The 10,797-nt window shown below is 47.3% G+C and overlaps 1 protein-coding gene across 3 annotated transcripts in view; it reads right to left on the reverse strand.

Moving 5' to 3' along the window:
* DPP3 (dipeptidyl peptidase 3) overlaps positions 1-7,331 on the reverse strand; it is a 31,984-nt gene extending 24,653 nt beyond the window's left edge. The window contains exons 1-2 of one of the 3 annotated variants that reach the window (XM_005903526.2): positions 7,216-7,331; positions 5,530-5,804 (exon numbers count right to left, since the gene is read on the reverse strand). In XM_005903526.2, the coding sequence (XP_005903588.2) occupies positions 5,530-5,804; positions 7,216-7,267 (327 nt within the window). In that variant the 5' untranslated portion in view covers positions 7,268-7,331. Of the gene's footprint in view, positions 1-5,529; positions 5,887-7,215 lie in introns of all 3 variants that reach the window. The other 2 variants (XM_005903527.2, XM_070358889.1) reach the window with 2 other exon arrangements.
* Between the last annotated feature and the right edge of the window lie 3,466 nt (positions 7,332-10,797).

The following is a 10,797-nucleotide window of genomic DNA, read 5'->3' on the forward strand; positions in this document are numbered from 1 at the left end:
TTGCGACCCCATGAATCGCAGCACGCCAGGCCTCCCTGTCCATCACCAACTCCCAGAGTTCACTCAGACTCACATCCATCGAGTCAATGATGCCATCCAGCTATCTCATCCTCTGTCATCCCCTTCTCCTTCTGCCCCCAATCCCTCCCAGCATCAGAGTCTTTTCCAGTGAGTCAACTCTTCGCATGAGGTGGCCAAAGTACTGGAGTTTCAGCTTCAGCATCATTCCCTCCAAAGAAATCCCAGGGCTGATCTCCTTCAGAATGGACTGGTTGGATCTCCTTGCAGTCCAAGGGACTCTCAACAGTCTTCTCCAACACCACAGTTCAAAAGCATCAATTCTTCGGCGCTCAGCCTTCTTCACAGTCCAACTCTCACATCCATACATGACCACAGGAAAAACCATAGCCTTGACTAGACGAACCTTTGTTGGCAAAGTAATGTCTCTGCTTTTCAATATGCTATCTAGGTTGGTCATAACTTTCCTTCCAAGGAGTAAGCGTCTTTTAATTTCATGGCTGCAGTCACCATCTGTAGTGATTTTGGAGCCCAGAAAAATAAAGTCTGACACTGTTTCCACTGTTTCCCCATCTATTTCCCATGAAGTGGTGGGACCGGGTGCCATGATCTTTGTTTTCTGAATGTTGAGCTTTAAGCCAACTTTTTCACTCTCCACTTTCACTTTCATCAAGAGGCTTTTGAGTTCCTCTTCACTTTCTGCCATAAGGGTGGTATCATCTGCGTATCTGAGGTTATTGATATTTCTCCCGGCAATCTTAGAATTTGTCAAATGCCAAATGCTTCTTCTTCTGCATCTATTGATATGATTGTGTGATTTTTCTTCTTTAGTCTATCGATGTGATGATTTATATTTATTGATTTTTGAATGCTGAACCAGATTGGCACAGCTGGGATAAATCCCACTTGGTCATGGTACATAATTCTTTTTATACATTGTTGGATTCAATTTACTATTTTGTTGAGGACTTTTGCATCTATGGTCTTGAGGCATATTAATCTGTAGTTTTCTTTCATTGTAATCTTTGTCTGATTTTGGTGTTAGGGTAATACTGGCCTCATGGATGAGTTAGAAAGTATTCCCTCTGCTTTTCTCTTCTGAAAGATTGTAGAGAGTTGGTATAATGTCACCCTTAAATGTCTAGTAGTGAACTTATCTTGGCTTGATGTTTTCTGTTTTGGAAGGTTGTTTATTAATTATTGATTCTATTTCTTTGATACAGGCTTTGCAGATTATCTATTTCTTCTTGTGTATTTTAGCAGATTGTCTTTCAAGGAATTGGTCCATTTCATATAGGTTATCAAATTTGTGCATATGAGCTTTTTTAGAGTATTCTTTGATTATCATTGGAAGGATATTGCCCATGAATATTCACTGCCCATGAATTTGTAGTGATAGCCCTTCTTTAATTTCTTTTTCTTTTTCCTTCTTTCATTCCTGATACTAGTAGTTTGTGACCTCTCACCTTTTATCTTAGTCTAGCTAGAGGTTTCGGAGAAGGCAATGGCAACCCACTCCAGTACTCTTGCCTGGAAAATCCCATGGATGGAGGAGCCTGGTGGGCTGCAGTCCATGGGGTTGCTAGGAGTCCAACAGGACTGAGCGACTTCACTTTCACTTTTCACTTTCATGCATTGGAGAAGAAAATGGCAACCCATTCCAGTGTTCTTGCCTGGAGAATCCCAGGGACGGGGGAGCCCGGTGGGCTGCCATCTATGGGGTCGCACAGAGTCGGATACGACTGAAGTGACTTAGCAGCAGCAGCAGCAGCAGCTAGAGGTTTATTGATTGCTATGATCTGAATGTTTGTGTCCCTCCAAAACCAGTATGCTGAAACCTAACCTCCAAGGTGATGGCTATCAAGAGAGGGAGCCTTTGGGAGGAGATTAGATCATGAATGACGGCATAGCCCTCCTCATTGAGATTTATGTGTTTACTAAGTAGACCCCAGATAGCTAGCTCATATGATCCACCATGTGAAAACACAGCGAGAAGGTAGCAATCTGCAGCCCGGAAGAGGAGTGTCACCAGAGCCCGACCATGCTGGCACCTGTCGTCCATTCTTATTCTACCTTGGTGGTTGGAACTTAGCCTTGTATACAATTTCATTTTCTCTTCTTTCTTAGCATATCAATTGCACTTCTTTTTTTACTTTTTTTAGTGGTTGACTTTGCAATAGACATTTTAGTGGTTGACTTTGCAATATACATTTACAACTAATCCAAGTCCATTTCATGGTCCATTTATAATAAAATAATCCTAATTCTTGCCTTCCCTCCCTCATATCACTGCTGTCATTCATTTCACTTGTACATAAGCATACATAGTTGGATATATTGCTGGTATTATTATTTTGGATAAATGTATCTCTTAGATCAGTTAAGAATAAGAAATATAAAAGTTTTATTTTACCTTCACTTATTCCTTCACCACAGCTTTTCCTTTCTTTTTTAATGTACATCTGAGTTTCTGACCTATATCATTTCCCTTCTCTCTAGAGAACTTCTTTTAACATTTCCTGCAAAACAGGTCTATTGGCAACACATTCCCTCAATTTTTGTTTGTCTGAGAAAGTCTTTATTTCCACTACACTTTAAAGGATAATTTCACAGGGCATACAATTCTAGATTGGTGGCTTTTTATCTCGACACTATAAATATTTCAGTCTACTCTTCTTGCTTGCAAGATTTCTGAAAGATTAGATGTAATTATTATCTTTGTTCCTCTGTAGATATTTTTTTCCATCTAGGTTCTTTCTTTCTCTTTGATTTTTTTCTTTCTCTTTGATTTTCTGTAGTTTAAACATGATATGCCTCTATGGAGGTTTGTTTCTTTTTTGTTTTGCATTTAGTATCCTATTCAGTGTTCTCTGAACTTCCTGGATCTGTGGTTTGGTATCTGACATTACTTTGGGGAAATTCTCTGTCATTACTATTTCAGATATTTCTTCTGTTTTTTTTTTCTTCTTCTGGTTTTATCACTATATATATGTTATATTCCTTATAGCTGTCCCGTGGTTCTTGGATATCCTATTCTGTTTTCTTCAGTCTTTTTTCATTTTGCTTTTCAATTTTGGAGGTTTCTATTGAGATACCCTTAAGCTCAGAGATTCTTTCCTCTGCTGTGTCGTCTACTAATAAGCCCATCAAAAGTGCCCTTCCTTTCTGGTAATATTTTTTGACCTCTAGCATTCTTTTAGACTCCTTCTCAGACTCTTTTCCATTATAGGATATTATAAGATACTGAGTATCATTTCCTGTGCTATATACTATGTCCTTGTTATTTACCTATTTTATATATAGTACTGTATATATGTTAATCCCAAACTGCCCATCTGTTCTTACATGCTGTCTACTTTATCCATTAGAGCCCTTAGAATATTAGTCATAGTTGTTTTAACTCCTGGTCTGATGAGTCCAACATCCCTGCCGTATCTGAGTCTGGTTCTGATACTTGCTCTGTCTCTTCAAGCTGTGTTTTCTGCCTTTAAGAATGTTTTGTAATTTTTTTCTTGATAGCCAGACATGATGTGCTGAGTAAAAGGAACTGTCTTAAATAGGCCTTTAGTAGTGGGATGGTAAGGAATGGTGGCAGGGGAAGTGTTCTAGAGTCCCATGATTTTAGTGAGCCTTTGCTGCTGGACTTTGAACTTGACATGTTCTTCTCAGCCCCATATTCCCACTCCTTTTAGATGGGACCGGATGGTCAGAGCTGTCTAGAGTTGTGTGTTTCCCTTCTTCCAGATTAGTTAGGCTCCAATAAATCCCTAACAGGTTTGGTTCTGGTTAAATAGTTTCTCCTGAGGGCAGATCATGTTAAGAAGAACAGAATGCTCTAGCATATTTTGAAAATGGCTCCTTCTCACCTCCCTCTGCCCGAAGCAAGAGGGATTTTTTTCCTCTGAAATTCACTGTGAGAACCAGGTGAAGCTCCTGAAGGTAAAACCCCCCAAAGTGTGGGGACCCCTTATGTCCAGTTCCCCCTGGAGTTTTCAACTCTCAGAATTGTCCACACTGAGCCTTTAGCAATTCACCAATTACAGTTCCAATTTTCCTACCCCAGCACTGTTCCATGGAGGTTTCTGTTCATGAGTTTTTGCTCTGGTAAGTTGTGACTCTCTGTACCTGCCTGTCTGTTTCTCCAATTTTCGGGGCTGCAGTTTGCTCTGGAACCTCACTTCTCTTAAGGATCTAAGAAGAGTTGTTGGTTTTTCAATTTCTTCAGCTTTTTACTTGTTAGAAGAGATGGGCAACATCTAAGCTCCCAACATGCCAGACCAGAAACTGGGAGTCATGATTTTTTTTCCCTCCCATTTAAGCCAATTTGAGGTGGGTTTCTGCTACTTCCAAACAAAACAATCCCACTGTAAACAGTGAATACTTGGGTAGCACTTTTCCATTAACTTTCCCAGCTATTCTCTCTTTTAATGAGGAAATCAAGGCCTAGAGATGGGATGTGATTACTCAAAGTTCAAACAAAAAATAGAAGAAACAGCCTGGGCCTCAGCACAGAGATAAGCAATCTAATCCCTTTATTTTACATATAGAGAAACTGTATCCTTATACATTCTTGGAGAAGCTTTTTCAGAAAATGATTTAACAACACTAGTCAACTGTCAATGCACAGAGCCTTTGACCCAGCAATTCTGCTTCTAAAAATAGATCCTAGTCACACACATGCTTAAGGATGCTTATTTGTCTTGTTTGTAAGAATGACAAACAACCTAAATGTCCATCAATATACAAAGGACTAAACTGATTACATTGTACAAAGCTATGGAATGCTTCACAGTCAATAAAAGAAAACGAGGTGGATTTCTATGTACCCCATGGAAGTTCTCCAAGATATAGTGTTCAGTGAAAAAAAGCAGAACTCATAAGAATCTATAGAATGTGATCTCATATGTGAAAGAGAAAATAAGCAACTAACACATGTGTATTTCTACTTGTACAGGTATGCAGTGTAGACAGAGGACTGAAAAGGCTATATACCCACCATCTTTGGTGGTTACCTCTGGGCTGGGCATTGAGAAAAAATGATCTTCGTGTTTTATTTTGTGCCTTTCTGCAATGCTGTAAAGCATTAAGAATGCATTCATGTATTCCTTGGCCAACAGACCCACAGATGAGATAAAAACAAGATGACAGGCAGAACATTCTGCCCAGGGACATGCAACATGGTAGAGGAAGATCTGGTCCAGATCTCAGACCTCCAGATTCCTACACTGGACTCATTCCTCTACTGTCTCCGAACCTCCACAGCTGTTTCCTCTACTCCACAGCTCTCGTGATCATCATAACAGCCATCATTTATCTCATCAGGGGGCCACAACCCTAAGAGGTACAGACGACCCTCAGGCATACTTTGTAGATGAGAAGACTGAGACTCCAGGAGGGGATGTCCCTGTGTTTAAAATCTTTGATCTAATTCAGAGAGAGACAGAGAGTCCATTGGACCCCTGCTTCCCGGCCCCTCACACCCAGAATGCAAGTTGGCCTGGAAGAACTAACCTGATATTCCTCCTCAGTAAGGCCTTCGGCCAGGGCATGCTGGCGCAGCTGGTCGGGATCCTGGGCACGGAAGAGGCGGCTGAGCAGGGCATAGATGTAGGGGGCCTCAGGGGAGGTCTGCAGCAGCACTGCCAGGCCTCCGTACCAGGCGGCCCGTGACAGGTAGTGGGCATAGAGACGCTCTGTGGACGACAGCAGGCGGAAGGCCTCTCGGCAGTCCAGGCTTGACACGCCGATGTCATTGGGGAGAATGTACTGGGTGTCCGCCATGGGCCCTGCTGAGAACCATCACCGTGATCACAGGCATCATTTATCCCACACCAACGGCATGTACATCTGAGTCTGCATGCTCACGGTCTGAATGAGGAAGGGAATACCATTGCATCCATGCACCAGATATGCCAAGTGAGACTCAGAGATGGTTAGGTGACTCACCCCAGAAGATTACACAATATTCTGGCAGGCAATATTCAGCCTGTGGCCTCCCAAACTTAAAGACTGAATCCAACTACCTAGTATTACAGATTGGAGAAGGCAATGGCAGCCCACTCCAGTACTTTTGCCAGGAGAATCCCATGGATGGAGGAGCCTGGTGGGCTGCAGTCCATGGGGTCACTACGAGTCGGACACGACTAAGCGACTTCACTTTCACTTTTCACTTTCACTTTTCACTTTCATGCATTGGAGAAGGACATGGCAACCCACTCCAGTATTCTTGCCTGGAGAATCCCAGGGACGGGGGAGCCCGGTGGGCTGCTGTCTATGGGGTCACAGAGAGTCGGACACGACTGAAGCGACTTGGCAGCAGCAGCAATATTACAGATGGAGAGACCAGGGCCAGGGAGGTGGGGTGCTTTGCCTAATAACACAAGGGAGGGGTCAAAAGCGAGCTTCCACATCTCTGGGCTCCCAGGCCCCTCTCCGTGGTCACCCCTCTTCCCTCTCTGATCTCCTAGCCTTCCCTTCAGAATTATCCTGCATGTTCTTCAATTCTGCCCACCACTGTGTTCACAAGGACAGAGTCCCAGCTGGAAGACCCCGGTTCCAAGACTGGCTCACCCCAGACTCCAAATGTCAAGTCAGCTTTACTTTTCTACCTCTAGAAGACAGCCTCTGATAATAACCCCAACCTCACTGGGTGGCTATGCAAATTAGATGAGGTCACAAGGTCAGCCTGATCGACAGAAGGTACCTACAGCAGTACAAGATTTTCCCTGTACTCTTCAGTTCTCACTGCTGGCAGGATCAGTCCCACTCTTATCCCCCTGACCTCTCCCTGTGCTCAGCCAGGGGACCCTCCCTAGCTGCAGAAGCTCAGAGCGGAGAGAAAACTCATTTTACAGATAGGGAGACTGAGGCTTAGAGACGCCAAGCAGCTTATCGATAGTCTTGCTGCCTAGTTAGGACCTGGGTGTCTCCCAACCCAGAGTATTCACAACGCCCTCTCTTACTCTGAAAGAGTTTCCTACCACCCCCGCCACTCCCGAAGCTGCTCCCAAATGGCACAAGCCCCTGGGTTCCGAAAGGGACGTTAACCCTTTGCTGTCCGGAGCGATCCTTGGCTTCGGGGCCGCGATTAATTTGGAATGGGGGGCAGAAAAGGAATGATCTTGAGCTCGGCCCAGACGCGCCCTGTCCCCCGAGGATAACACATGGTGACCCCCAAACCCGGTCGCCGCGCCTCACCTGCAGCAGCTGCTCCGATCGCACACTCACTTCCTGCTTCCGGCTCCCCCATTCATTGGGGCTCCGCCAACTCCGCCTCCACCAGCCAATTGCCGAGCCTCGGGGCCCGGACGGGCATCGCCTCCAGCCAATAGAAGCTCTGAGCCGGCCAGCCGGCTCCCCGCCCCCCAGGCGCTACGAGGTGGAGAGCGGAATGGCCCCTGCGGCCTTGGCCTTTTGTCCGCAGGCGGTACACGCGCTGGGGTCAGAAACCTCCGTGTTCAGCCTGGCCCAGGCCTAGTCCGAACAGACGGCGCAGAGAAGGTACCCCGAAACCAGGCGGGGCAGCGTGGCTGTTACGAACCGAGCACCGGCGACAACCCCCGCACAGTCCTGACCCCCGCTCTCCTTTGGAGTTAGATTTCTGAGTCCCCCGACTTCAGTTTTGGGTATAGGAACCCAGGACCATGGGTAGTGACGAGACTCCCGTTTAGGGAGTCGAGGCCACAGTCCAGCGGGCTCCAGCCGGGGCTGAGATGGTCCCACCGTGCGGGTCGGGGGTGGGGGGGGGAGGGGAGGCGGGGGACATGGAGAAACGCCCGCAGGTGCTACCTTGTACCCTGTCGGATTCGCCATGGACCTGGCTAGGGCAGCAGTTAAATATCTTCGCGTCTCAGTTTCTTCTGAACAAGGGGCGAGGGGCCTGGCAGTTTCGGGGTGCTTGTCAGGTGCCGGATGGATGAGAAGGCCGACCACAACCCCAAAAGGCTGCCCAGGGCAGAGCCGAGGCTGCATGTCTGGAGAAACTCACAAGAGGATGGGATGGGTGGGGGAATGGCATGTGAAAGTGCCTAGCACCTGGCCTGGGCCAAGTGGGGAACATTTTGAGGGTCCCATATCAGAAATGGAGCAGAGCCAGGCCATCTAAGGTTGAGGCGGGCCTCCACTGCCTGGTAGCTGTGTGTCCTTCGATGAGTCTCTTTACCTCTGTGAGTCTTGACTTCCTCAGTCAGAAAACCGGGCTAAAAATCTGTCTTTCCTGGAGGGAAGTTGTAAGCTTGAGGGAAGTGTTGACAGTGTTGACGCCCCCGGGTGCAGTGCAGAGAAGTGTGGAGGAGAGGGTCTACCCTGAAATCCATACACCCTCCTTGCCAGTTTTTGCCACGCCTGTGTCTAGGCCCAGAGCAGCTGTGTCCACCACCCACACCAGTTTCTCATTCACAAAAGGTGCCCAAGGCCCTGTTTGGCACAACAGTGCTGTTGGCACTGATGGTGATGATCATGACAGGGAGGAACTCAATAAATTGGTCTATGTACCTAGAAAATAGCCCCTCTTCTTCCCTGTGCCCCAATTTTTATTGTCTTTAAAACAGGTGTAAAGTCTTCCCTGACACTCGGGAGAGGTTGACATGTACACGGATAAAGGAGGAAGTGCCGTCCATTGCCACCAGTGGGCAGCTCAGGCCAAGGAAAGATCCCAGTACTCCTGGGAAACCCCCAGCCAAGCTGCATTTTCATCAAGACAGCTAATAAGAGCACTTCCTGAAGTTCTATGCTAGCAGCTTGACATGGAGGATCTCATTTAATTCCTGCAAAAAACCTGAGTTAGGATATAATTTAATCTAGAGTACATATGGGGAAACGGAGGCTAATGGATTCACTGACTTCCCTAAGGCCACCCAGGAAGTCCTCTGGTGTCCCTGAACCGGGGTCCAGCCTTCCACCACATTGTCCCCTCCACCTGCTCAACACATGTGTGTGCGAACATGCACACACACACACACACACACACACACACACAGAGAATTACATGCAACAGTCCACTCACTGGAGTCATAGCCACCCCTAGCCTTGGCTCTTTCCCATGGGGATAAAGAAGGGGTAGGTGAGGAAGTAGTATTAAGTACATCCTATGCTACAGGTGCCCTTCATACATTCACAACCACCTGGTAATGGCGGTACAGTTATTCCATTTAACAGTTAAAGAGACTGAGGCTCCAAGAGTTAGAAAGGGGCAGAGCCGTCTGACCCCTCCACCAACACTCTGAGTTCTCCCTCTTATGGCACCTGTGCCTTTTGCTTGTCTCTCCTTCTAGAGTCTGAGATTCCCTGATAGAAATGGCATGCAAGTGTTCCCCTGTCTGGTTCCCAACAGAGAACAGAGAGCTGGGAAGAGTTGGATTCCTACTGCTGTGTGTGTGTGTGTGTGTGTGTGAGTAGGAGTTGCAATGCTCCCATGTCCACCCCAGCATCCTTATTGGGGCTCCCCCGCTGTGGCGGTGTGAAGCAAGAATCTGATCGCATCCTCATCTCACCACCAGCAAATACCCTCTGGCCTCTCAACAGCCCCAGGTCTGATATCTGTGGCTCCAACCAGCTGTGTGGAAGGGGGCAGTTCCCTCCCCTTGGAATATCTAAGGCTCTGCCTTCTATTAGGGATTATGTCCAGGTCGAGTTGGTATTCAGAGGCTCTTTTTCAGAATTTTATATTTCCAGAACCTCCATCTACCTAATCTTTCCAGCTTGCTTGTCCCAGGAAAGGTCTGGGGCAACCCCAGTAGCACCCCGAGCTTGCCTGGGCTCTCAGGAGGAGGTGAGAATGGGCCAGGATGAATAGGGATCCAGTTCAGATTTGGTCTCCATGGCAACAAAGGCCCACCAGATGCCAGCCCAACATTCCCACCCTTCATTCGTTTCTGCTCCCTCCATACCCAGCTCATTGGTCATCAAGCGTTTTCCCTGCCACACCTTGGCCCATGCTGTTCCCCTTACCTGGGCTGCCCTCCCAACTCCTCCCACCCCATCCAAGGAGAGCTGCCCAGTGCCATGGAGGAGAGGGCAGGCTCTGAGGCCAGGCAGGCAGCTGTGGATTAGAATCTGACTTGACCACTTTCTAAACTGTGTGACTTGGACCATGTTCTTTAATCTCCCTGTAAACAGAAATGGTAACACCTCCTTCCCTGGGTTACTGTGAGAATTAAATAAAACCTCTGAGAAGCAGAGCCTGGTGACTGGGGAGTGCTTAATGAACGTAGTTATTATTACCATTAGCGCAGTGCAGGGCACGCAGTGGGCATTTGGTTGATAGTAGCCCTTGTGTCACAGCCAACGCTCTGGACCACAAGTCCTCTCCCTCTCCTCAACCCCTGACTGTCCAGAAATGAGGATGCAAACCTCCATCCAGCATCTTCCCTGTCAGCACGGCCCCAGCCTCTTGTCCCAGCCTCTTTCTGCCCCCTGCAGCCCATGCTTCAGCCACTCTGAACCCCTCACCCAGTTCCCTGCATACCTACACCTGAGCCTGCCCTGAGCCCCCTTTCTGCCTAGAGCACCCCCTTTACTGTAGGGATTCCCAGCAGGCCACCAAAGCAGAGCCCTTAAGCCCCTCCAGTGAAGCCTGTCTCACTTTTCTAGCCACCTGTGAGACCAGCTTCACAACTCCTGATGACTCTCTGATCCTAGCACACAGGAAGCCATGCTGTCATTCAGTAATTGGTCTGTCGTTCAGTTACTGGGAACTCTATCAGGCAGGGAACCAAGTCTGTGTCCCCAGATAACACTTGGCAAGGAGTCCAGTCCCCAGTGGGTATCCGCAGATGTCGG

This window comes from Bos mutus, chromosome 22, assembly GCF_027580195.1.
Source record: "Bos mutus isolate GX-2022 chromosome 22, NWIPB_WYAK_1.1, whole genome shotgun sequence".
Lineage (NCBI taxonomy): Eukaryota > Metazoa > Chordata > Mammalia > Artiodactyla > Bovidae > Bos > Bos mutus.